Here is a 27,356-nt window from a genome sequence, read left to right as displayed (position 1 = left end):
CAGAGTAAATGAGTGAGGCAGAGCGTGTAATGCCATGGGGATGGCGGGGCTATGGCAGATGGGAGAGAATCAGCCCAAGGTTAGTCTCCAGCACTAAACTTTGCTATGAGTCAAAATAAAAAATGCTGTCTCTTTGGTTAAACATCAAAGGACAAAGTTTTAATAACACAGCTGATATTTACTACTTGAAAGTTTAGACTATTAAGAAACATACAGTTAAAAATAATGACCCAACTTATTTTTTGTAACCATTTAACTCTTTAGAGATCTTTTAGGCTCCAATCTCTAGTTGAAAAGAAACAATCTTCTGAAATTTGGCCACTATTCACAGTTTACTTGTGATTTTTTTTTATTTTGTTTTAAAAGTTCTCTCTTAAGAAATTTTTTGATTTAGCTTACAACATCAATATAGACTTCTGCAAAACCAATCTAATCACACTACAAAAATACCCACCATCTGTCTTAAAGAAAGTGACTCCTTATGAATGGGGATTAGCAAGGACATAGATTGATTCCATAGAATAGTTCATTTAATGGATTTTATTGTGACTGGTATCAGGTCTGAGATCAGGGAAATGGAAGTAACTGTTTTATAGAGAATCACATATTATAACAGTTCTAATTGAAATTAAGCCTCTCTTTCTGGAGAATCGTAAATATTTCAGTATTACTAAGCTGACTACATATTTTCAAGTTTATATTTTCTGCCAAGGGATTTTATCTTTTGCCAACATGTCATCTGGAAAAAAGCAATCACTTGTCCCATATCAGCCTCCATGGGAAATTGCACAATCCCCAAAATCTGGGGCCAAGGAGTCTTCCTCTTTGACTTCCGGTAGGTCAGAGGTGACCAACATCAACACTCCTATGAAGAAATGTGCTTCTACACAACATGGAATTCAGATAGGATCTCAGACCATATTTTGGGGCTTTCCTTTTGATGTGAAACTAGTAACAAAAGCAGCAGCACTTTTTTTTCTTTTTTCCCTCTTTATTTTCAAATTGATTGTTAATGAGAACGCATGTGGAGCAGATAAGAATAATATTCATAGTATTCTGGCCATCAGGGTCCTTCTTTTCTTTTTTGCCTTCAGAATCCTTTCCAAAAGGAAACATGCTCCCTGGCATTCTATATTATTCCCAATTTCCAGGTGGAAAAATGAGACAGATGGAGTGACATAAAAACACTGGGGATTGTAGTTTTAAAAACAAGACAAAAATTCAGATCTTCTTGCTTTTATTCTTCTCTGTATTACCACAGTAAAATATTTATCAAAGTCCAAGAGATTACTGATATGTGATAATTACCAATGTCTTTACATTAATGGAGCTATGAAATAATAAGCTCATCAGTGAGGTAACTGGGAAAAACTTCAAATGGATAAGGGTGAATCACTATTTGCTTTATACAGTACTGAAACAACCATAACATTCAAACACCAGGAAGTCCTAAGTAATATTAAATAGTAATTCATAACTGTGAAATGCTGTAACATCTTGAAGTACCTTCTGAATGACCAAAACGGATGAAATTTTGTTCAGTGTAACTTCAGTTTTTTACAAAGAACTATGTATTTTTAAAAACTGGTAATCCATGTCAGATATACACAAAACCCTTAACAGACTAGACTGCTCAATGAGTAGAGCTCCCCATTGCTTCGATGTTATGGACTAATGAGCTTATAATTCAATGAAACCCTTTTAACAAGTTCTAGCCTACAGAATGGCACGTTCAAACAGTTTGGCCCTATTCGTTTTATTAACAAAAATCCCCGATTCCTTTATAAGGTGTTTAATTCCTCTTACAATCACCTTTAAAGGGCCTGACTTGGTTTTGGTCTAGGTAAATCAAAGTGTGACCCTCCAGTCCCCAGTCTGTGCGTTCTTCATGAGTCTCAGTTCAGTGTAACTCAACACAGTGACCTTCCCATGAGTTTTCCATTGGACATTTTACAGTAATATTAATACTTTCCACAGAGTATCCTGTCTTTCTCTAGGCTTTTGTCAAATTAATAATGGCATGTGGTATTCCTTAGCATAACCTGCCAAAATGTGATAATCTCCTTGGAAGAAAAGCCATGAGCTGCAATCACACGTCTGAGTTGACAGACATCCAAATGGATCCTATATAAAAAGAAAAGGTTTGTGTCTTCTGGAATATGGATGTCCACGTTTAATAAATTCAAACAGATCCCAACATAAACATCTTCAAACTTGATGGGTTTTACGTGACTCATCATTTCATAGATTCTTGGCACCAAATCGCTGGACATTATATAACCCAACCCACTGCAGTAGGGAGGAAACACCTTGAAGGGATACTCTTGGTACGAAATATGGGCTTTTTGGTAAAATCCTCTATAGGAATAATTATCGATTAGAGGATAACCTGTGAAAAACTTCTCTGAATGGTTTACACTTAAAAGATACTTCACTAAGTTGCCAGTATTGATGAAAACATCAGTGTCTGTCTTCATGATGTACTTGGCATTGGGGCAAAACTCAGTTACCCACCTGAATGCCATAATTGTTTTCAAGGTCAGATTATTATACGTGTCTAAAAAATCTTGTCGTATTATGTCACCATAAAGAATGTGCTCATCCTCTAAGGACAATGCTAACACTTTGTCTTCCTTTTCGGCCGGCTGGCCTAGTAAGAAAAATGTAAGAACCTCATATCCCCACCAAGATTTTTTTTCACCCCAAGTAACTCTAATGGCCTGTCTGGCTTTCACATCTGAAGGGTGTGAGGTCACCAGGATGACAAGAAAAGGGTTTTGATGAGAGCAGTTTGAATGCTCTCGAAGTGTGAAGCGAAAGTCTTGTCTGTAAATTGGCTCATACTCATAGAAGTACATCCAGTTTACACGTTCTATCACATTGTAGTGGGGCAGGCTGAGGTACCACATCACAAGAAAACTCAGGAGGGATAGCAGCAGGAGGCTCCATTTGAGGGATCTCAGTGACATCCTACTCGGAAGAGTGGTCAAGAGAGCCAGGGCCATCCACAGCAGCTCAGAAGCACACGAGCCTGAGGTTCTGGAAGATTTATCAAAGACCTGGTTAGTACTCCACCACCCAAGACACAGTATTAAATGATATCTGATTATCTACTTAAAGAGTTGGAACAACAAAAGCTCCCAAGCAAAACCAAGAATCCTGACCCCAACCTAGTTCATTTCATTTAACTATAAGCAAATGGACACCAAAAACCAAGAGGGCATTTTAGCTTTTTACATCCAGACCAAGATTAAAAACATATCCTTCATTACTTCGGGAAAATTAATACTTCCTGTTTGATTTAAATAACTGTTGAAATATGATTTTGTCCCGGATGTCCAGAGGGACAGAAAAAGATGAGTAATGGGGGGGTTAAAAAATAAATCTGCAATTAAAAAAAAAAGCCGCATTTCTTCTTCACCGCTATGGAAAGAGAAGTGAAGGATTTAATGCAAGGAGATATTACCAGCAACATGTCCAAATAAACCAAGGGTCTTTCTCAGCTGTGTGATCAGATGTGGATTCTAGCAAATCTGGAATAAGGAAAACCCAGTGGCTACAATTATTCATGTGAAATGAGATGGGAGCAGACTCTTCACCTGAAAGGCAAGTCCTCTAGACACAAACAGGGTAAGCATCTCCAGAGTTTTTAAATGGTCAAGACTGTGAAATAGCTTTTTCCTTGCCCCAAACAGATCCCAGCTCCCCTTTTACCTCACTGGCTGAACTCCATGCTCAGTCTGCATATCAAGTGCTTAAATTAAAGGCCTGTCCATAGAATTGAGTTTTCATGTGTTTCCCATTCTAATCTATTCAGAAATCCTGTGCCAGATCAGAATCATGGGAGGGACCCTCCAGCTGAGATGAGAAGAGCGGTAATGTTACAGCATTCAGACTGGAGTGACAGTGTCACCTCAGTTCTGTGCTAGGTCCCAAGGATGAGGTTGGTTCACAATTCAGGATCCCACAGGGCTTTCTGGGCACCATGATATCAAGACAAACATGTGCTAAGTGTTTCCTAGACATTCCGCACCCACAGACAACACCAGGCACTAAGACCAAAGGAAGGAGATGGGAGAAGGGGACCCCTAGGCAACAGGTAAACATGGAAGGACAGGGTGGCACTGACTGTTTATATCAATGCTAAGGGACTTCAGAGTAAGGGATGGATGAACAACATGAGGGGCAGGCTGAGGAGGTTCCAATGGTGCCCTTTCACCCCCCATCCTTTGGGAAGAGGGGTCCTGGGAACCCAGAATCTGTTATGAAGGGCATATGTTAATGTCATTATATGGGAAGGCTGGCCCCCCAAGGGTTCTACCTTGGGTCAGTCTTAGGTCTTTGGATGCACAGCTCTTCTGCCTCTTAATACTATGAAAATGACAGGACCTCAAGACTCCTTGTCCTATTTGGCCATATCCTACCTGCCCTGATTAGTTCTGGTCACAGTCAGTAATCTCTCCTTTCTCTAGAGCTTTCTATATTTTAAGTCACACAATACAAACTCTCCAGTTCAGTTTCATGTATATGTGTCTTGCCCCTCCATTTGTAGTCTATGACCTTGTTGGCGAAGTGTTTCTCACAATAGTCAAAGTGCAAGACAGACACAGACCTACAGCAGGAGAGCAATGCACACGGACTTGTTATGCTATTTCCATTTGTGTAAAGGATAAAAGGTAGGTCTGTCCATCCCACCCCAGTCTTCCTCTCTCCCCCTTACTAGACTTGCACAGCCAGCTCCTGGAAAAACCGGAAACAGAAGAGACCTAGAATAAGAATTATAGAAGTAATAAACTTCTTCCTACACTGTCTCCTCATCTGCGACTAGACACTGCATGTACAACCCTAGGGGTCTTGATTTACACCTCAGCCAATGACAACTTTTATGTTTATTACAACACTTGTCAGATGGCAGTTTTACATCTCATTCTAACAAATCAGCACACTGGAATAAATTTCAGACTAACAAAAGGAAAGTATACTGCGTAAGGATCAGCATTTACAATCATATATAGGCAATGAAGGCCCCATTACTCTTCAATAATGGGAAGAACTCAAAGCAGCAAATCTTATTACAAAAGTTATCTCACATGCATTCAGTAGGCCATGTTTCTTTCTTTTCTTTTTTTTTTTGTATTAAAAAAAATTTTTTTTTAACGTTTATTTATTTTTAAGACAGAGAGAGACAGAGCATGAACGGGGGAGGGTCACAGAGAGAGGAAGACACAGAATCTGAAACAGGCTCCAGGCTCTGAGCCATCAGCACAGAGCCTGATGCGGGGCTTGAACTCACGAACCGCGATATCATGACCTGAGCCGAAGTCGGACGCTTAGACTGAGCCACCCAGGCGCCCCTGTATTTTTAAAAAAATATGTTTATTATTCTGAGAGAGAGAGGGAGACAGAACAAGAAGCAGAGGTGCAGAAAGACGGAGAGAGACAGAATCCTAAGCAGGCTCCACACTGTCAGCACAGAGCCTGACATGGGGCTCAAACTGATGAACTGTGAGCCAAAACCAAGAGTCGGACGCCTAACTGATGGAGCCATGCAGGCGCTCCTATAAGCCATGGTTTTTAAAAAAAATTTTTTTTTAACATTTATTTATTTTTGAGACAGAGAGACAGAGCATGAACGGGGGAGGGTCAGAGAGAGGGAGACACAGAATCTGAAACAGGTTCCAGGCTCTGAGCTGTCAGCACAGAGCCCGACGCGGGGCTCAAACTCACAGACCGCGAGATCATGACCTGAGCTGAAGTCGGCCACTTAACTGACTGAGCCACCCAGGCGCCCCAAGCCATGGTTTTTAAATGTGACAATGTGACTGTGGCTGTGATGTCTACTGCTATTGGCCCACAAAGAAAATAAAACAGCAGCAAGGAGAAGAGGAATTCTCTAGTCCAAAAAGAGGGAAAAGTCTTTCAAGGACCCACAACACAGGTGGTTCTAAGGGCAGAGAGACCAGAGTCTACAACCCAGCTCTGTCCTTTAACAAACAGGGCAAGCAGGTATGTTCTTCCTTTTGGAGCCTCAGTTTCCACATCTCTACACTAAAGATGTCAAATACAGTGGAGGGTGACAACATGTGCAAAGCATTTCACTGGCCATTAAGTGTTCAATAAATAGAGTCTGGTCCCCAGCTGTGTTCCACCCTTGGCAGCCTTTGTGTCCTGTCTGTGTTCTCTAAATTGATTTTTATTGTCAAACGGGTTATCCTGGAAAAATAATCTCTATGAGTTCTTACTATTTAAAGAAAAATATGTTTTGAAGCCATAAATATATTTCTATTTCTTACCTCCTTCTTGATTTATTTCTTCTGAGTGAAAGATCTTCAATTTCACCAACCGAACAGTCAGTAGTATGTAGTAGTCAAAAATAATGCTTGAAATTTCTGTAAGACATATAAAAAATGTAACCACATTTACTTATGGGTCAGGGAATTAGAAATCAAAGATGGTAAATGAAGCACGCCCACCTCCTCCGATTTCTTTCTGAACTAGGAACATGTATTGAAACAAAAAGTTAAAAAAGTTACCATTAGTCCACAGAACTCAAGAGTTCATGGCTTTATCATGGAAAACAGCACTTGGTATTCAAGGCTTAAAACATAAGCTAAATTCTCAGGTCAGCTCGTGTCTTAGATCACCATACCAGTTTTACTTCCCTGGATAAAGAACTCAGGGGTCACTAAAATAGGGTGAAACATAAAACTTCTAAGAGACACTCTGCTGGTATCCTGTCTTTAATTCTGTGTTCCATGTATGCATTCACAGGAGGCAACCCTTCCCAAATTCATCTTTCCCCTCTGAACCTCCATCTCTAGTGACAAATAACCCAAGGCACATTAATAAACAGTGAGAAGAGAAACAGTGCGACACATCTCACTTCCTGCCATGATTCAGTGGCTCATATCCTGGCTTTTACTAGTCAAGTTTGAAAATGAGAGCAGGATATAAAAGACAGGGAGTCACTGACATATACAATTATATATACAAATTTTATACAATTGTGCATATATATATATATATATACACACACACACACACACACACAATTATACAATTTTTATATACAATTATATACAATTGTATACAATTTTTTGTATACATACAAATTTTTTCCTTATATACAATTTTTTCCAATGAATTAAAGATCAAATGGAAGAAAAATGAGCCTTTAAAAGCACTAAAAGAAAATATGGATGAACATTTTAGTAATTTTGAAATGGGGAAGACTTTTCAATTACTCAACTATAGGGAAACAATCTAGAACCCATAAAGGAAATTTTGATCAAATAAAGATTTCAAAAATTTCTTGAACAAGGTTAAAAAGCAAAACAAAAACAAAAACAAAATAAAAATAAAAAACAAACAAAAAACTAAAAAAACAAACAACAATAAAAAACACAAACAAGGATGAAAGATTAAAAAACAAACTGGAGAGAAAAAAAAAAACAACCTGAGATTTATGACAAAGATTTGTAAACCCAAAGAAAAAAAAGAGTTCATACAAATTAAGTACAAGATGAACACTACAAGAGAATAAATGGCGGAAAGAGAAATTCTCAAGAGAACTACAAATGATCAATAAGAACAGATGTTCAAACTTACAAGGAAGCAGAAATATTGACAAAAATCTCAAATCAGCAAATTAAAGGAAAAAAAAAACCCACATGACAATAGTCAGTATGTGTGGGGGAAAAGGTATTCTCATGCACTCTGGAGGGAAATTTGAAAACACGTATCAAAATTTTAAATGTGTATACTCTTTAACCAAGCAATTACCACCTAGCAATTTATCCTAAAGAAGTAAGCAGGCAACTGTGTGTAATTTATAATATGGAAAAATTTGATTTTAAATGCCTCACAATTGGGAACTGGTTAAACAAAATTATGATCTATCCATACAACAGCATATATTTATTTATTATATGCGATGAAGCTTACCTATATCTTCCCTTGATATACAGCAAATGAAAATCGCAAAACTGCTTATGTGGTATAAGTCCTTAAACCCATATAGTCACATATGCTAAGCAAGATTTTCTAGAAGGATATGTCTCAGTATGTCAATGGCTTCTATTCTGCGGGATTTCTGGAAGACTTCTTCTTTCTTTCGTTTTTCTTTTTGTATCATTTAGATTTTCCATGCCATTTGTGTATTGTCTTTGTACATAGATAAAAACAAAGTCAAAAAATTTTTTTAGTTTTATGCTTGCATACCTCAAAGTTCAACTGAATGGTAGTAACCCTAAACGAGCAGGCAGGATTCTGAGTTTCATCTTACCCCAGGTTCTTCTCCCAAAGTGTAGCCACGTACAATTCATGATATGTCTATTAGGTATTATCCTCTCTAATTTCAGTAAATATTATCTCAACATAGTGAGGAATTATTTTAAAAGGTTAAGTATATAGTAATTCTAAATATAAATCTACCAGGACTTACATTAGCTTACAATAATAGCACTTTACATATAATCATGTTATGTATACACACACATATTTAAACAGTTGATGAAGTATTTGCAAGTATTATTAGTATTCCCCCAGTAACTCTATACAGTGGGCCAGCTGGTTTTACTGTACCTATTTTATAGATGAATTTTAGAGATTTCAAGTGAACTGAAAGTGAAATAAAGACACTTTCAAACAGACTAGGACTTACAAAGTCCACAAACTCTAGCTGGGAGAAGTATCAACAGAATATGTTTTAGTATGGAGAAAAGTGAACTCAGGAGGAAGGAATGGCATGAAAGGAACAGATGTAAGCCAGGAGGCCATTAAAAGACTGTGAAAACTAGTAAGTACAGGTACTGTAAAACAAAATGAGAGAAGAACAAGAATACAATTTTTTTTAATGTGGTCAGAAAAAGTGAAACTGAAATACTATACAAAAATGACATGGTTGCTGTAAAAAGACTTAAAATATGTGAAAAATTAAAATATGTTAATATTCTTACCTAATTCAAGAGGAACAAGGAGTGATAAACTTTAACATTTTACAAAAAAAATCATTTAAGAATGTACATTATTAACCTTGAGAGTGACTATTGAAAGAACAGATATGGAATACGTATCTTCCACACTGAGAAATAAAAGAAACAAAGCAAGCTACCAATAGAGAAGGAGAAAAAAGCAGAGAAAATGCAAGGCAAATAGAAAACACAAAAGATATCAGAAGTAAATATAAATGTACTGTCAGAGTAAATATAAACCTACCTCCTGAAAGAGATTCTCAACGTGGCTTAAAATTCTGCCATTATACTGCTTATAAGATGCATGCCTAAAACAAAACAACATAAAAGTTTTAAAATTAGTAAATAAAAACCGTATCATGACAATGTCAATCAGAAGGCTGCTGTAGTTAATTATTAATGTCACATATTATATTTATTCATTTTTAAATGTTCATTTTGGAGAGGGGGGAGGGGCAAAGCAAGGGGGGCAGAAGACCTGAAGCAGGCTCTGCACTGACAGCAGAGAGCCTGATGTGGGGCTCGAACTTATGAATCATGAGATCATAACCTGAGCCGAAGTCGGACGATTAACCAATTGAGCTTCCAGGCCCCCTCATGTCACATATTTTAAATGAACAGCATTTAAAAGGGATAAGATTTTGTTACTGATAAAAGGAGCCATGCAACAAGATAATTTAACAGTTATGAAACTATATCAACATAAAACATAGCCTCAAAAATATATAAAGCAAACTCGGAAAAGCCTAAGTACAAATGGAAAAAATCTATAATCCTAATGGGAGATTTAAAAAAAAATTTTTTTTTAATGTTTGTTTTTGAGAGACAGAGACAGACCATGAGTGGGGGAGGGGCAGAGAGAGAGGGAGACAAAATCTGAAGCAGGCTCCAGGCTCTGAGCTGTCAGCACAGAGCCTGACATGGGCTCAAACCTACAAACCGTGAGATCATGACCTGGGCCAAAGTTGGACGCTTAACCGGCTGAGCCACCCAGGCACCCATATATAATCCTAATGGGAGATTTTGAACAAATCTGTCTAAATCAAGCAGGCAAAAAATAAGGATATAAGTGTTTCAAATAATATTAATAATCTTGATCTAAGAGAATGGAATATTTGTTTCAAGAACACATGAAATATTCATTAAAAAACTGTTCATGTTAGGTTATATAAGTCATCTCAAGAACTTTCAAAACTCAATTCAACAGGGGCGCCTGGCTGCCTCAGTTGTTGAGCATGAGACTCTTGATCTCAGGGTCATGAGTTCAGGCCCCACACTGGGTGTAGAGATTACTTACAGAGAAAAAAAAAAACAACACAAAACAAACCTCAACTTAACAGAGGCCACATTATCTAACCACAATATAATTATGACAAAAACACAACTTGAAAAACACATAAACAAAAAAAACCTGTTTGGAAACTCAACACCCTTACACATAGTTTCTGTTTAATCCATAAATTTAAAGAGAATATCATATTGGAAATTGTAAAGGCACTATTACATCAACCACTTAACTGAAATCTATTGGTTTGCAGGGGTACGGGGGAAGAAGCCAAGCATTTTTTTTCTGCTTTAAACAATGATCTATAGTTCAGGGGGACAAATGTTACGACTGAAGAGGAAAAAGTCCTCTTTATAGAAAAATGCCAGTTATAACTGCAGGTAGAATGACAGAAGAAAGCTATCATTTTGCAACCTCTCATGAAACTATTGATTCGGGCAATGATGATCAATCAGCGTTTTAATCATCAAAGGAAAGATTAATAAGGTACCCAAGTAACCCTCCAAAGACTGCCTTTTACTTACAAGGACTAAAACAATGTAAAATTTACATTGGAGGAATCAGAGTGCTAATCATCAATCTTAGCAGAATGATGGCACAATTTCAGGCTATTTATCTCCTAGTGAGCTACGCTGTAAAGTCACAACATTGTCTCTGATGAATCCTAACCAAAAATGTTTAACTGGAATCTAATCAAAATTTACATGAATACAGGATAGAAGAACAAGCTAAGGAACACCACAGGAAACACTCAAAGAAATCAAGGAACTGGGACTGTCAACCAGCATGGTGTCTTCAGCCGGTCAGAACCATGAAAAAGGGGATGGCTGTAGGTTAAAAGAGGTTTAAGGACACACCAATTGCAAATGTATGGTCCTGGACCGGATCCTGGAGAAATCTGAATACAACATAGATATCAGGTGATGCCAGGAGGATTACTAATCTATTTAGGTGTGATAATGTTAGCTGGCTACAAAAGAAAATGTTCCTGGATAAACAAATGTGGTATTTCTACATAATGATGCTACTCAGCTACAAAAAGAAACAAAGCACTGATACAGGCTGTAACAAATACCAGTTTTAAGAATTCAGGATGTGGATGAACCTGAAAAACATGAGTCTTAAGTAAAAGAAGATCAACACAAAAGACCATATATATATATATGACTCCATTAATATGAAACATGAAAGGCACATCTATAGACAGGTTAGTGGTTGCCCAGCGGTGGCACCAGCAACTGGTTGCAAATGGAGATAAAGAATCTTTTTGGGGTAAAGGAAATACTTTAAAATTTGATTGGGTCATGGTTGCAGAACTGTGAATTTAGTAAAAATCACTGAATTGTACAGTTAAATAATTTATGGGTATGTAAGTCATATCCCAATAAAGCTGTTAAAAATAATGTAAAATTAAAAAACCTTTTCCTATTTTTAAGAGTATATATTTAGGAGTAGAAAGCCAAGATAGCTGTATTCACTTTAAAATATTTCAATAATGGGGTTCCTGGGTGGCTGAGTCGGTTGAGCATCCAAGTCTTGATTTCAGCTTGGGTTGTGATCTCATGGTTTGTGGGTTTGAGCCCTTCATTGGGCTCTGCACTGATGGCACAGAGCCTGCCTCTCTGATTCTCTCTCTTCGTCTCTCTGCCTCTTTCTTTTTCTCTTAAAATAAATAAACTTGAAAAAGAATTAAAAATAATATTAAAAAAATAAAGAAATAAAATATTTTAGTAATAAAAACTAAAGAGAGGAAAACATATTCTCTCTCTCATTCATGTATGGTGGAGTAGAAAACCATAACATCTCAATGGAGTGCAATTTGGACATACGTATACAAATGACAAATACATTTACTCTTTTCTCAGTAAATTTGTTCCTGGAATTTATTTTAGACACAGCTGTCTATGTCTAAAATGTTAAGACATTTTATTGTTATTAGGTACAACATTATAATAGCAAATATTTGGAAATAACCCAAGGGATCATTAATGAGGGATTACTTACATAAACAATGAAACATCCACACAATGGAATACTATACAGATGTTACTGACATTAAAGATTTGTACAATATATTAAGTGGAGAAGATATAGAACAATGTCTACAGTGTGCCAACTTTTGTGTCAAAAGGAAGAGGAAATAAAAAATATGTATTTGTATGTGTATGAGAAAAACAATGAAAAGACACAGTGGGCAGGGAGAAATGGGGTGGATGAGAGAAGGAGTGAGAGCATCCCTTTTTTATATTACTTTGGTGTATTACTTAAAAAATATTACTCAGTAATATTACTTTGTAAGTTACATAGTTTTTGTATTATTTTGATTTTTAAAACACATGAATACATTAAAATTCAAAACAATGAAAATAAAAAAAATTTCCTCCCCATTTTGAAGTGCCACAGATAAGGGGCACCTGGGTGGCTCAGTTGGTTGAGCGTCCGACTTCAGCTCAGGTCATGATTCCACATCTGTGGGTTCGGGCCTCACGTCAGGCTCTGTGTTGACAGCTCAGAGCCTGGAGCCTGCTTTGGATTCTGTGTCTCCCTCTCTCTCTGCCCCTCCCCTGCTCACAATCTGTCTCTCTCTGTCTCTCAAAAAGTAGAATAAAACATTAAGAAAAAATTTTAGGGGCGCCTGGGTGGCTCAGTCAGTTGAGCATCTGACTTCGGCACAGGTCATGATCTCACGGTTCAGGAGCTCAAACCCTGTGTCAGGTTCTGTGCTGACAGCTCGGGGCCTAGAGCCTGCTTTGGATTCTGCTCCTACCCTGCTCACACTCTGTCTCTCTCTCAAAAATAAATAAAGATTAAAAAAAAATTAAAAAAAATTTTTTTAAACACAGTGCTACGTATAAAAACACACTGGATGTAACTAAAGTAGTCCTTACAGAAAACTAACAACCTTTTAAAATAATATACATTTTTAAAAGTAGAATTACTTTATACACATTGTTTTGTATCCACTTGATTTTTTAACTGATATATAACTCACATACAGTAAAATTCACCCTTTTTATTTTACTCTTCTGTACCTGTAACCACCAGCATGATCAAGATATGAAACAATTCCATCATAACAAAAATTCTACTAGTGTCCCTTAATCAAGCTTTCCCTGAACTCCCAGGCAACCACTGATCTGTTTTTCATCCCAATACCTTTGCCTTACCAGAATATGTCACATAACTAGAATTGATACAGTATGAAGACTTTCAAGCATAGTAGGTAATATATTTTTTTAAAAAGATTGAAAATAAATAAGCTGAGTACTTAGCTCAAGAAGTTAAAAAAAATAATTCCAATGTTATTACATAAACAAGAAAACAGAAAGGATAATAAAGATAAAGCAGAAAACAATGAAAAACAAAAACCCAAAAAAGACAATTATTAAAAAAACAAACATTAGGAACAGAAGGGAAGAGTCTAACCTGTTAGAGAAACTGTAGCAAACTTAAGGATAAACTTTAGAAATATTTCTACCAAAGTCAGGAAAACAGTGTTTTTTTAGTGCGTGTCAGTGTCCACTAAAACAAGAGGAAGTAAGATGTAAAAACTGTTAAAGAAGAGAAAAAGAAACCTGCCATTATTTTCATTATTATGTAATCATCTACAAAGAAAACTCAAGAGGAAAAAGACAACTTGTAAGAACTGACAGGTGTACCAAGATGTTGGATATGAGCTCACATATATACCAAAAACACTGAAAAACAACAAAAATCTAGGGGCGCTTGGGTGGCTCAGTTGGTTAAGCACCCGACTCTTGATTTCAGCTCAGGTCATGATCCTGGGTTTGTGGGATCCAGCCCGTATCCCGCTTAGTGTGGAGCCTGCTTGAGATTCTCATTCTCTCTCTCTCTCTCTCTCTCCCCCCCCCCCCCACCCCTCTTCCCTGCTGGTGCTATCTCTATAAGATAAAAAAAAGTTTAAAAAAGATTTCTATCATTTAAAAAAAAGTCTAAGGAAAACCACAACAGCAACAAAAACTACAGTGTCAAACAAAGCTAACAAAAAATGTGCAGGACCCTAATGTAGAAAAGTAAAATACTTTTCTGAAGAATACAAAAAAACCCCAAAAAGATGTGAGTAAACGAGAGAGATAATGTGTTCAAGGATAAGAAGATTCAAAAGACTCAAAAGAGTCCACGTCTCCAAATTAATCAATAAATACATAACATTATGATGAAAATTTCTTGATTTGGAACAACCAATACAATTTTGAAAACAAAGAATGAAGGTGGGATGGTGGTGGGCTGGCTGTTATTAAATCCTATCGCAGAGCTATAGTTATGAAAACAGAATGGCAGACCAACAGATGAAATAGCTGAGCAGCACTAAGACCAAAGCTGATGTATCCATACGCAGGGACTTAGCAGACGTACCCATACACAGGGACTTGAAAAATGGCAGAGGCTGCCTCACAAACCAGTGGGGGAAAGATTCAACAAATGGTTTCAGAATAAATGTGGAAAAAAAAAACTATATTCATATTTATTTTCAAAATAAAGTTCCAGGTGGGTAAAAGAATTTTAAAAAGCAAAACTAAAATGATTACAGAAAAATACAGAATATATTTGTGAACCTCTGTGTGGCAGAGGCCTTTGTGAACAAATTACAAAAAGCATATCCCATAAAAGACAGGGGAAATACACTGGGTAACCTTAGAATATAAAGTTTATAGGACAAGACAAGTTAAAATGTGAGCCACAGACTCAGAGAAGATATTTACAACAAATAAAACAAAGGGCTGGTATCCAGAATCCTTGCAATATATTTGTTAGATAGTATATAGTTGTAATAATCTGTTATTAATTTTCATTTGTATAAAGTTTATATAAAGCTTACAAATCAAAAGGAAAATGGGTAACGTGTGAATAAGCTCACAGAAGAGGAATTCAGAACTTCCAATTACATGCCGATAAACATGAAAAGAGGGTCAGTCTCACTAGTGACCAGGGAAAGGCAAATTAAAGTCAGATACCAAGTTTTTAACCCATCTGAAAACATAAAAAAGTTTACTATTAATCACGTATTGGAGTGAATGATATTTGTCATACACTGAGGGTTGAAGTACAAGCCCACTGTGGCAGATAAGCAACATGGTTGCATCTAGAGAACTGAAAACCAGACTTTCCTTTCCTGGGACTACATCCTTGAAAAACTCTCATATGTGTACATGCATGGAGACCTGTACAAGCATGCTTACTATGGGGTTATGAAAACAGATAATCTGAAGCAACTTAAATCTCTATCCATAAGATAATAAGTAAATAAAACCTGCTACTGTCTTCCAATGGAATCCTAGAAGACAGTTAAAAAGAAGTGAATCGGATTTATACACAGAATATCAATTTCGAGAGTATTAAAAAATAAAATACTGAGAAAAATATACAAGTTGAAAAATTAAATGCATATATAATACAATTTATATAGTTTTAAACCGCACAAAAGCAAGAGAGCTTTAAAAAGCAGCTATGCGCACAAAACTATTTTTTTAAGTTTATTTATTTTAAGAGTGAGAAAACGAGCAGGGGCGGGGCAAAGAGAAAGGAAAAGAGAGAGAATCCCAAGCAGGCTCTGCACTGTTAGCATGGGGCCCGATGCAGGGGCTCGATCCCACAAACCGTGAGCCCAGGTGCCCCTAAAACTATTTTTTAAAGAAACTGCAGGAAAAGCTTCCACACTCACCAGTGTGGGTGTCACTGTGGAAGAATAAAAGGGTTGTGTGGTGAAAAGGGGAAAGAGAAGACTCGCCACAAATACTATAAAGTATTAATTAGCATTTGTTAATTCAGGATGATTGAAATACAAGTATTCTCTTCTATTTTTAGTTTTCTTTGTATTTTAAACCTATCAAAACAGGAAAAAAAGCATAACAAAAATGCCTGGACTTAAATGGCTTACCCTAAATCTTGGCTGTAATACTTAATGGTTGTGTGTGACTTTGAGGAAGTTACTTAACTTTTCAAAAAAGTCTTTTTTTTTTTTTTTTTTCAGCTAAAACCAAGCACCACAATACCGATGCAGTTACTGTGAGGTTTACGTGGACAATATGGACTATTCAGTCAGCAAAGTCAGTGGTTTCTGAAGTTAAAGTGACACTCGGGTATGTGGATAAATGTGGACACACTATGATGTCACAGAAATCAAGCTGGCCTGGTCTGAGACTTAGGACTGGCTCATACCCAGACAGCGGGAGCACAGGGCAGACGCTCTCCTAGCACAAGAATGAGTTTTGTGAGCTCTGACACTGTTCTAAATCCCATGTCCCAGGAGAGGGGCAGAAAGAACCTAAAACACCGATGAGCAGAAAAATATAAAAAGGCCCAACAAGGAAATACACTATTATTTTATTACTGACTTCTTAAATAATATCATATATCACTGTAAAGAACTTACATTTATAATTTTAAAACAATTTCCATTTGATAAAAGGTAAACTTATGATCATATTAAGTAAACATGCATTCACCAACTAGATTTTAAATAATTTACCCCAAGCAAACCATCTTCTCTATCCCACAAGCCCAGCACGATGCTGCTGCACCAGTGACCACAAATAATTACGGGTCGATTTGGTGGTTGATACATAAAAGCTGAAGAAACATTGCAAGTAATAGAAAAGCCCAGAAAACTTCCAGAAATAAATAAGAGGTTGGTTGCATCCAATGTTTTAGAAGAGAGCAGAAGAACTGAGATGCAGATTTCTTCTCCTCAGTTATTAATACCAGAACTTTCTGGCACCAAAGATGGATGCATCTATGTCTTATCCCCAAGTGTTACAGAGCCCTCAAAAGAGCTCTGTGGAAATCCACCCCTCCCCGCCCTGCCAAAATAATTCAAATGAATGTAAACTGGTATTTTTTAATGGAGGGCTTCTCAGCTTTTAATATGCTAATATACATTCTCTGAGAAGAGGATATATCATGCAATGTTTCTCAAATCTATCTGAAGAACCTATTTTAATTTTCAGTCTCTGGCAGGATTGAACTCTACCTTTTGGAAAAATCTTGTCCTAGACCATCTTTGTATTCACTGAATTAATAAACTAATTTTGGTGAATTAAGCAGTAGTTTGGAGTTAAAAAAATTCTACAAAATGGTTCAGTGTTTTTGGAAAACTTTTTAGTGTTATTCACTAAAGCTGAATATACATGTATCCTATGATGTAGCATCTCCAGTCCTAGGAAGAACACTCAACAAGTACATTGGGACACCAAAATATGTTCCAGAAGATTCATAACAGCACACCATCCATGATAACTCCAACCTGGAAACAACCATGGTGGAAGAAACAAATTTATGTAACAGCACCTTCCACAAAACAGAAATGAACAAACTATAACCTCATGTGACATTTTAGAGTCTCTCAAATATAATGTAGAGTTAAAGAAGCCAGACACATAAAGAATAGATACTATGATTCCATTTACACAAAACCGAAAAGCAGGCAAGAGCAATCTAAGGTGTCAGAATTAGGGCACTGATAACCTCTGGAGACAGGAAGGAAGTATAATTGGTAGGGCCCTGGGGGGACTTTATGGGGTTCCGGCCATGTTCTATTTCTTGACCTAGATGGTGCTTACAGGTGTGTTCACTGTGATAATTCATCTCCTAATTAGTATACTTTCTTCTTGCATGTTATACTTAAAAAAAAAAAAGTTAAAACAGCTTGGCAATCCAATCATTTTGTCAATCAGTGACTGTGTGCAATCATGTCTACAAGACATGCTGGCCCTAAGTGCCCAGCCGTGGCGAGAGCACCAGGAACTGTTTTCAGGCACTAACTCACGGGACCTTCAAGACAGTCCACAAATAAAGGTGCTCTGAAACCTTTACTGTTTGCATTGAATAGGTGAGGAAACTGAGGCTCAGGGAGAGTCAATAACTTGCCCAAAGTCACGGGCTCGTAGGTGGTAGGGACAAAATCAAGCAGGACTCCAAATCTCACATTCTTTTATTTTTAATTTTTAGTGTAGATTTATTTTTGAGAGAGAGAGAGCGCAAGCAAGGGAGGGGCAGAGAGACAGGGAGACACAGAATCCGAAGCAGGCTCCAGGCTCTGAGCTGTCAGCACAAAGCCCAACGTGGGGCTCGAACTCATGAACCGTGAGGCCATAACCTGAGCCGAAGTCGGACGCTCAACCGACTGAGCCACCCAGGCGCCCCCAGATATCACGTTCTTGGCACCACCCTTCCTATGCCAGGGAGTCTGCCACATCTCTATTGACCAGAATCACTCTGAATGGTTTTAATTTCTCACTACCACCAAACCTTGATTAAACACAGTAAAGCAGCATCACAACCTTACCATCTTTACACAGAAAGACTCAGGATGCTCACCCTCAAAACCTGAACTATGAGTTATTAACAATAGTAACAAATGGCAACTAATAATTCATGCAGATACGGACCTTCTTATTTGGCATCACAAATATGCTGGGCACTAGAAAATAAACTGGGGGGCTGACAGGGTGGTTGGAGGGATCAGTCCAAATGCAAGGACTCCAGAGAAACACAACAAAGAATTACTGCAATGGTACCATTATTTAAGCCAAAATAACCTGAAATTCTTTCCTGGGGTACAAAAATGTTGGTTATATTCTACAAAGGGAAAGCAAATTCAATTTTTTAAAAAAACATATAAAACTTTTCTACTCACAAGTATATGTTCATTAGAGAGCTGTCCATACAAAAACAAAGCACAAAGACAGTGAGAGCTTAAGGACAGCAAGGTTCATATTTTTTGAAGAAGATCTATCTATCCAGTCTGTCTCTCAGGAATACATCTCGTCTGTGGCCACGCCTCCTCCTATCCCTATTTCAGTCACAGTGGCTTCAGTTCTGAGCCCTGACACTTTCAAATTTTCCCTCCCTCAGAGAGTCTTCACTTGCTGTTTCTCTAACGCAAAAACTGGTTCTTGAAAAGTCTGGCTCCTTCTCCTGCTTTGGATCCCAGCAAAATGTCACTTAGGAGAGTCCCTCCCTGACCCCTTATCTCAAGTGGTTCCCCTGCCCCTACTTTCTATCACACCCCTCTTTATTCTCCTGTAGGCAATCAAACCACCTGAGATTTTCTGTCTATTATTTGTTTATTGTCTTCCCTTCAAGAATCTGAGGTTTGTGAGGGGAAAGGCCTTGTATATCTTGTTCACTGCCACATCCCTAGAGCCTAGCACACAGTAGGTACTAGGTGGGTATCTGAATGCTGTGCAAATGGTCTGGTAATGTGCTTTTACCCCTTTCATTTATTAACAAAATATCCCCAAGAATAAATTGAATCCAAAAGTAAACTCCTGAATCTGTTAGAGTATGCTTACTTTTCTTCGGCTTTCTTCTGAAACAAAGCCTTCTTCTAATAGGCTGCACTGATTCTGATCATGTTCACTTAAAAAAGTACAGACATGGGGCGCCTGGGTGGCTTGGTTGGTTAAGCGCCCACGGTTGGTGGGTTCGAGCCTCGTGTCGGACTCTGCTGACAGCTCAGAGCCTGGAGCCTGCTTCAGATTCTGTGTCTCCCTCTCTCTCTGCCCCACTCCTACTCATGCTCTGTCTCTGTCTCTCAAAAATGAACAAATGTTAAAATAAAAATTTTTTTTAAAGGTACAGACATGAGGGGCATTGGTTAAGTGGTTAAGCATCTGACTCTTGTTTTCGGCTCAGGTCATAATCTCACTCATGGTTCATGAGTTCAAGCCCTGTATCAGGCTCTGTGCTGATAGATGCAGAGCCTGCTTGGGATTCTGTCTCCTTCTCTCTCTGCCCTCCCCCACTTGCTCTCTATCTCTCACTCTCAAAATGAATAAACATTAAAAACAAAAAACAAAAAACAGGTCCAGACATGCAAAAACAAACAAAATCACCAAAAAACCACATTTCAATAAAATTCTAAGCCCATGCATACTAGATTTAGGGTCATCCAAGGAGAAAATATGTGGTATCATTAAAGATAATTACAATTACTGCCAATTGGGCAACATTATGACTCTTTTTCCACATACAAAACAGTACTACAAAAGGTGGAAGTCCTGGTAGCCTAAACAAGGTCCTGTGCACATTGAGTTTAATGCAATTCATAATTACACACATCACTCATGTCCTATTTCTTATAAAGAGAGAGAACCACGGGGCGCCTGGGTGGCTCAGTCAGTTAAGCATTCAGCTCTTGACTTCAGCTCAGGTCACATTTTTTTTTTTTTTTTTTAATGTTTATTTATTTTGGAGAGAGACAGAGCACAAGTGGGGGAGGGATAGAGAGAAAGGAAGACAGAATCTGAAGCAGGCTCTAGGCTCTGAGCTGTCAACACAGAGCCCAATGCAGGGCTCGAACTCACAGACTATGAGATCATAACCTGAGCCCAAGTCCGATGCCCAGCTGACTGAGCCACTCAGGCTCCCCATCAGGTCATGATTTTAATAGTTCATGAGTTCAAGTTCAGCACGGAGCCTGCTTGGAAGTCTCTCTCTCTCTCCCTCTCTCTGTCCCTCCCCTGCTCATGTGCTCTGTTTCTCTCTCTCTCAAAATAAATAAACTTAAACAAAAAATTTTTAAATTAAAAATAAAGAGGGAGACACACATATCAATACACATCGTGAGGAAAACTTCCCTTCTGGTACCCGGTCAAACTGAACATATTAATTCATAAACAAAGCAATATAAAACTCTACCATTCTGACCTCCTCTGATTATCATTAGAAACAAACACAACCAGTGCTGTCTGACCATTACCTCTCTCTTCCCTTTTCTTTCTGAATCCAGTGATTCTTAAACTTTGCTGCATATTATAATCTCTTGGAGAACCTGAAAAGCTCTGGAAGCCAGGGTATATATCCCAAACTAATGACTAAATGAGAGTTACAAAGGGTGGTGAGGTTTAGGTGGCAGTATTGTGAAACCTTTTCCAGGTGATTCCAATGTTGCTGCTCTAGATCTCACTATTCAGACTATAGTACCCGGGCACTGCCTAGGAGCTTGTTAGCCTTGGGCCCCACCCCATCTGATTCCAGCGAATCAGAAACTCCGTTTCTTGAAATAATACATGTTGAACATTTAGGACCGGGCTGGGAGACAGTAAGAACTAAGTAGAGAGTACCACTGTTATCATTAAGGTCCACTATGTGCTCCTCTAACTTAATTTGCTTACTTACATTTGTTCCATTTACAAACCATGCAGCTAGCTCCCAGTGTCTCTTATGTAACACCACATGGTCTCTAGCACATGTAAACATGTAAATAAATCCTAGTTTATCCACATTCTCCCTTCAGATCAGTAAGCTTTCTTTTTTTTCTTTTTTAGTAGGCTCCCCACCCAATGTGGGGCTTGAATGCACAACCCTGAGATCAAGAGTCACATGCTCTACCGACTGAGCCAGCCAGGAGCCCCAGTAAGCTTCCTTTTAGAGTCCAAAGATGAGGTTTCCTCTAACATCTTAAAGTTCCCAATGTTTTGCTCCCATGAGCATATAAGCCCACAGGAACTAGCAGTAGCGATCCACACGCCAAATGCAAACTTTTTTAGTTCCTCTTCCACACATGCTCCCCTCTCCCGTGGCCTTCCTCCTGCCCCCTAATCTTCCTATACCTGGGAATGATTGGAACTGTCAGAAGTCCTACAACAGGTACTTCTGGCAGCTGGAGAACTACAAAACTCATTAACGTTTTCAAACTGAGGTGTGAAATATTCAAGTGGCATCGATCTACTTTAAGGATTATGCATATTTGATAAAGCTTACGTTTCTCCCTCTCACTCCAAAGCACAGCTGGGCATACAGTAGAGAGTCAAATTTTATTTGCTGATGGGGGTTGATGGGGGGTGGGAGGGAGGGGAGGGTGGGTGATGGGTATTGAAGAGGGCAACTTTTGGGATGAGCACTGGGTGTTGTATGGAAACCAATTTGACAATAAATTTCATATATTAAAAATAAATAAATAAATAAATAAATAAATAAATAAATATTAAAAAAAAAAAGAAAAAAACTTGCTTTCTACTTTATCCATTTTCTTCACATTGCCCTCTCTCCATAATTTTAGCAACAGCCCCTGCTTGGTCCTGGTGCTGGACTAACTACTTTCCGTATTTCCACCGTTTATTGATTAAAACTATCTAGGACGTAGGCCCTACTACTGCAGCACTTCTTTTCCAGTTGAGGAGACTGTGATTTGGAGACCTGATGGTTAGTCAGGGTCTCACAGCCAGCAAGCAGTGCTGGGAATGCGGGTGTCCTCATCCCCTAAGTGGGCTCCGAAACCACTACACCACAATGCATCCTTCCTAATTTGTTTTCATCTCGGTGGCCTGGCATCTTCATACTTTCTTCCACGTAGTGCAGCATCTCTGATCTTTGTCAGGGATAAAGAGCTGTCAAAGCTAACCCATGAACTTATAAATTTCCAACTAGTCTTCTCTTCAAGTATACTTTTCAGAAATGGAGGAACTTCTGGCAAGAATGTTAATAAGTTTATACTCCAGATAACCCTGAATAAATTGCTGAGCTTTGGTAAACATTAGCTTTGGTAAACACTGGAACCCAAAAGGGTTCCTCCACTCGAAGATCAAGGGAAGCCTTACATAGCATGCAAGAATGAAGTTTCTCTCAAGTGGGCAGGGCACTGAAAGGTCTTTCTGGAAAAAAAAAAAAGGAAAAGTGAGCCTAATGACAGTGCCTAGTCGGTTTCAAAATTGGCTGATCCATCATGGCTAGTGTGTTTTCCACAGGCAATCATTTGTTCAACATATACTTCTTGGGCTCATGCTGGGCTGTGAGAATACAGTACTGACCCAAAGAGCCAAACACAGCAAAAATGGACGTACCTCTGCACCCAGGGGTGGGCAGTCTGAAAGAGCCACGTGACAGAGCTCCTGAAAAGAGGCAACAAGATGACTCGGGTCTGGAGAGAACCTAGGAAAACTGGAGCAGAACAAAGACCACACAAGTGAGGCAGAACAGCAGGAAGGCTGACTTGAAAGCTGGGCTTCCTGTCTCTGTTTTGATATAAACAGCTTTACCCATTGGAGGAAGGGGATAGGGGAAGCTGCTCTAGTTAATATTTCTTCTCATTGTTGCCCCAGATTAAGAATATTACATACCTTTGTCATTCTTGTCTGTCAGGCTAAGTCACTCATTACCTTTCCCTTAGTAATTTGAATGTCCTTCATTCATTTGTTTCTTCTTTCATTCATTCATTCATTCATTCAGTCAGTCAGTCAGTCAGTCAGTCGGTATGCCAGATCTGTTTTATTTTTATTTTTTTTTAAATTTTTTTAATGTTTATTTATTTTTGAGACAGAGAGAGAGCATGAACGGGGGAGGGTCAGAGAGAGGGAGACACAGAATCTGAAACAGGCTCCAGCCTCTGAGCTGTCAGCACAGAGCCTGACGCGGGGCTCGAACCCACGGACCGCGAGATCATGACCTGAGCCGAAGTCGGCTGCTTAACCGACTGAGCCACCCAGGCGCCCCAGCCAGATCTGTTTTAACGGTTGGGGATGCAATGGGGAAGACACCTGTCTTGCCTTCAGGTTGCTGACACAATGCAGAGCATGGAGGAAGGTTTGTGACTCCAAGTTTCAGAATGAACATTATCAGTAAAGCCCACCTTGAGAAGATGGGAGGGCGACCTCCCAGCTGAAATGTCTCCAAATGTGTGGTCAGGGTCCAGGGCAGAGAGCTGAGTTTGCACTCTCAGAATGTGCAGATGCTCGAGAAGAGCACAAATAATAGACCCTACATCAGTTTAGAGAAAGGAACTATTTAACATTAGAGATAAGAATTGAGAGAGAATTCTAATATATAGAAAAATTATAATATAATTTTTCCTCTCAGAAAGTGGCTATCTCCATCCTTGAAAACAAAGTCTGTTACCAAAATAGGAGCCAAATATAGTGCTTCTTTATGCTAACTTTAAAAAGCTGTTCAAAATGCACAGCCTGGGAGTTTAGCAGACATCTATGTTCTAGCCCAAGAGTGGGCAATTTTTTTTTTTTTTTTAATAAAAGGCCAGATAGCAAATATTTTCTTCATGGGCCATATGGTCTATCCCAGACACTTGATTCTGCCTTTCTAGCAAAAATGGTGCCACAGACAATATTAAACAAATAGGTGTGGCTGTGCTTCATTAAAACTTTATTTACCAATCAGGCTGTTGGTCTGGAAGTGTTCTTGGCATGAACTGGCATACCTAGAACATCAAGAAAATCTCAGTCTCCTAAGATCCTTCGTCTCTATGTTTCCTCATTACCCCAAAGGGTCTCGCAACTTAAAAGGGGGTCCTAGTGCTGGTAACATATTCCCCACATGACACGATTCCCAGAGGGGTAGGCAGGGCTGAGAAGTACTACCCTAGGCTATGGATGCTATACAGAGACACCAAAAGGCTTGGTTTCCTGGCTAATTCCAGGTCAGAAACACATAGAATGAAAAATTAATAATGTATTCTAGCTTTCTGAGTTTTATTCCTTAATTTCTCAGAGCTTCAAGGGGTCCAAGTTATCTCCCTAGCCAAATCTTCCATCCTGCAGCCTTTCAGGGCCTCATCCTTAAGATGTTCTGTGGCTTTATCTCCCCCCTCACCTAGAGGAGCCTCCTACCAATCACCAGGTCTCCTGTGCATATCCTCACCTTCCCCTCTCATCTAATTCACAATGTACCAAAAGCTCTAGTGCCAAAAGCAAATCAGTATTTATAATGGCCAACTTTTCACTGAAACAAAACCATTGTTCATAGTCCCATAAGAGATATTTACCAAAGACAGGCTGTTAAATGAACTGCAACTTTTGAATGCATCTGCTGTGCAAGGCCATTTAAAAGCATTCTGTTTGACCTCCCACATTTGACCTCATTTATGAAGCTGTATATAGTGTGGTTACCACACAGTGAGCAGGGATGAGCAATAACTGTTAGAACTGCAAGAGGAAAGCATATTTGGCCTGGACGTTATACAGCTGTGAATGGGATAAAGGCACTTCCTCAAATGGGAGTCTACTCATATCACCCAACAGTGGAAAGAACAGACTTGCAGACTGGGCACAGACAGAAGGCAAATCATTTTAACGGATAAAAAGAAAAAGTATCCACTGGAGTATTTTCTTAGGAATAAAGAGTTGAGTCTGAACTTGAATATGGCCACCAAATTAGGTTTATATAGTTAAATTTTCCTGACATATCAAGTATTTTAATAATAATCCAATTTTTTAGAAATATATGTATCATCCAAAATGGTTTAGTAAAGTTTAACTCTTACAATTCCTCAAATCCTTCAGGGGAAAAAATATACTAGAATATACAAAAGAACTTGTAGCTGTGTAAATGATCCTTGAAATGTTGTAAAGGAGACTATTACAGTCAATTTTAACCAATTAGGATAATTTCTAAATTAAAGTAAGATGAACTTACCCACAGAATTTCAGATGAGACTAAAGCACTAGCTTTTTTAGTTTTTCTGCTGATTTCCATATTCCATGCTTTAATTAAAACATTTGCTGTGAACTACTGAGCAAAAGAACAGAAAAGGAATATATCTAAGTCATAATTCAACAACACTGGGCAATTCGACATCTAAAATCAGTGTTCTATACCTAGCAAACTATTACAGGAGCAAATTATCATACACTGTTTTGGCATTCTCTTCCTTTTTGGAAAAGCTTTGATCCTCTCTTCTTCCTTGCTCTCAAATCACTTCATGCATCCGATCTGGAATAATATTTGGCCACTGTTTTGATAACAGGCTTTACTTTCACGACCGGAATTACTCACTGACCATTCATTTGAATGAACCTTCTAGTCTAGGAGAAAAAAACGTCTTAGACTCTTATCTCTTAATAAACAGCTGCCTTCTCTAGATTGATACAAATTCAGATGCGCTTTGATCAGACATCAACACATTCTGAGAGCACAAAATCGGCTCCCTACATCCTTCTAAGAAGACCTGGGGAAAGCTAAAATACAAACTTGTCCCCACTTGATGACTGCCAACTCAAATCAAATCTTGCTTACCTCTGAAAACAGGAAAAAAAAAAAAAAAAAAAGATACGGTTTGGTAATTTATTCCTTGGATGTAGCTTTCCCTAACGAGGCAGCCACCTTGTAAACGCTGGTACTATTTGCAAAACACAGAGTAAAAGAAAACCATCTCGGCCTTGCAAATCTCCCTCCTAGTCCAGCAATGAGGAGTGGAAGAGAAGGAAATAGGAATGCAACGCGTGCTTGCTGCTGGCATCATTCCTTACTGCTTGGAAAAGTGAGACTCCATTGCATATCTCAGATTTCTTTTAAAATGCCTGTATGCCCGTTAAGATCGCCTCCTATAAATCGCGTGCCCTAGCTCCTCGGGATTTCCTTTTCTCTCTGCCCAATTCGCCCATTCTCCTCCTTAGGTCGAGCTTCCTCGCAAACCCTCCCCATGAAGAAGAACGCTCCCGCATTTCATAATTCGATTCCCAGGCCCTTCCCCAGCGCCTTGGGAATGCGTTCGTCCCGGGCCTGCCGGGAAATCCACCGACACTGAGACACAAGTCGGCGTCTCCGCGTCCTGTCCCTCGCCGCCGCGGCCAATGCTCCCCGGGCTGCTCCCCGACTTGGTCGCCAGAGAGGCCCAGAGCGACGGAGATCCGGGGGCTGCGCCCTAGGGCAGAGCAGGCAGGGCAGAGTGCTCCTTGCGGCCGCGGCCTGGGCCCGCTACACGTCCCACCGCCCCTCAGTGTCGCCCACGGCCCCGCCAGGCCCCTTCTCCCCCAGGCGAACGGGATCCGGCAGCCGCTCTTTGCAGTGGCCGGAGCCCCAGGACGCGGCTGCTCCCGCGCAACCCCGGCCGCGCTCCGCGAGAGGGCCGGAGTGGGCGGCACCGCCCTGCCCGTCTCCTGGCCTCGCGGGGCCCGCAACTGCCGTTCCAGGAGAAGCGAATCCCAGGGCCGAGCCCGCCACCCAGCACTGGGGTCTCCAAGGCTTCCGATCGCCACACGGGACCCGGCCCGGCACTCACCTCCCGAGCGCGGCGCTAACCCTGCTCCGACACGGGCGGGCGGGCGGCCGATGCTGCCGCCCCGCGCGCACACGCAGCCTCCCGCAGCCGCACGCACGGCCGGGCGCGCGCAGACCACGCGCCGAGG

At 39.4% G+C, this 27,356-nt stretch overlaps 1 protein-coding gene across 13 annotated transcripts; it reads right to left on the bottom strand.

Moving 5' to 3' along the window:
- Positions 1-189: 189 nt before the first annotated feature.
- Positions 190-27,312, bottom strand: B3GALNT1 (beta-1,3-N-acetylgalactosaminyltransferase 1 (globoside blood group)). 13 transcript variants are annotated; one of them, XM_042954908.1, is made up of 7 exons: positions 27,230-27,276; positions 25,645-25,740; positions 23,064-23,160; positions 9,217-9,280; positions 7,945-8,163; positions 6,294-6,389; positions 190-3,039 (listed from the first exon to the last, which is right to left on the bottom strand). In XM_042954908.1, exon 7 carries the CDS (start codon positions 3,003-3,005, stop codon positions 2,010-2,012), a length of 996 nt encoding a protein of 331 aa, XP_042810842.1. In that variant the 5' UTR covers positions 3,006-3,039; positions 6,294-6,389; positions 7,945-8,163; positions 9,217-9,280; positions 23,064-23,160; positions 25,645-25,740; positions 27,230-27,276; the 3' UTR covers positions 190-2,009. The 13 variants fall into 13 exon arrangements, with proteins under 13 accessions (XP_042810842.1, XP_042810849.1, XP_042810841.1 ...); XM_042954915.1 differs by lacking the exon at positions 7,945-8,163 and adding an exon at positions 3,467-3,533; XM_042954907.1 differs by lacking the exon at positions 7,945-8,163.
- Between the last annotated feature and the right edge of the window lie 44 nt (positions 27,313-27,356).

Source organism: Panthera leo, chromosome C2, assembly GCF_018350215.1.
Source record: "Panthera leo isolate Ple1 chromosome C2, P.leo_Ple1_pat1.1, whole genome shotgun sequence".
NCBI classification, from domain to species: domain Eukaryota; kingdom Metazoa; phylum Chordata; class Mammalia; order Carnivora; family Felidae; genus Panthera; species Panthera leo.
Note: the sequence above shows the minus strand (reverse complement) of the source record. Positions and strands in the feature narration are given on the sequence as shown.

Excerpts from the sequence above, each read along its gene's own strand:
- B3GALNT1 (XM_042954920.1), bottom strand. The coding sequence starts at position 3,005 with ATGGCCCTGGCTCTCTTGACCACTCTTCCGAGTAGGATGTCACTGAGA.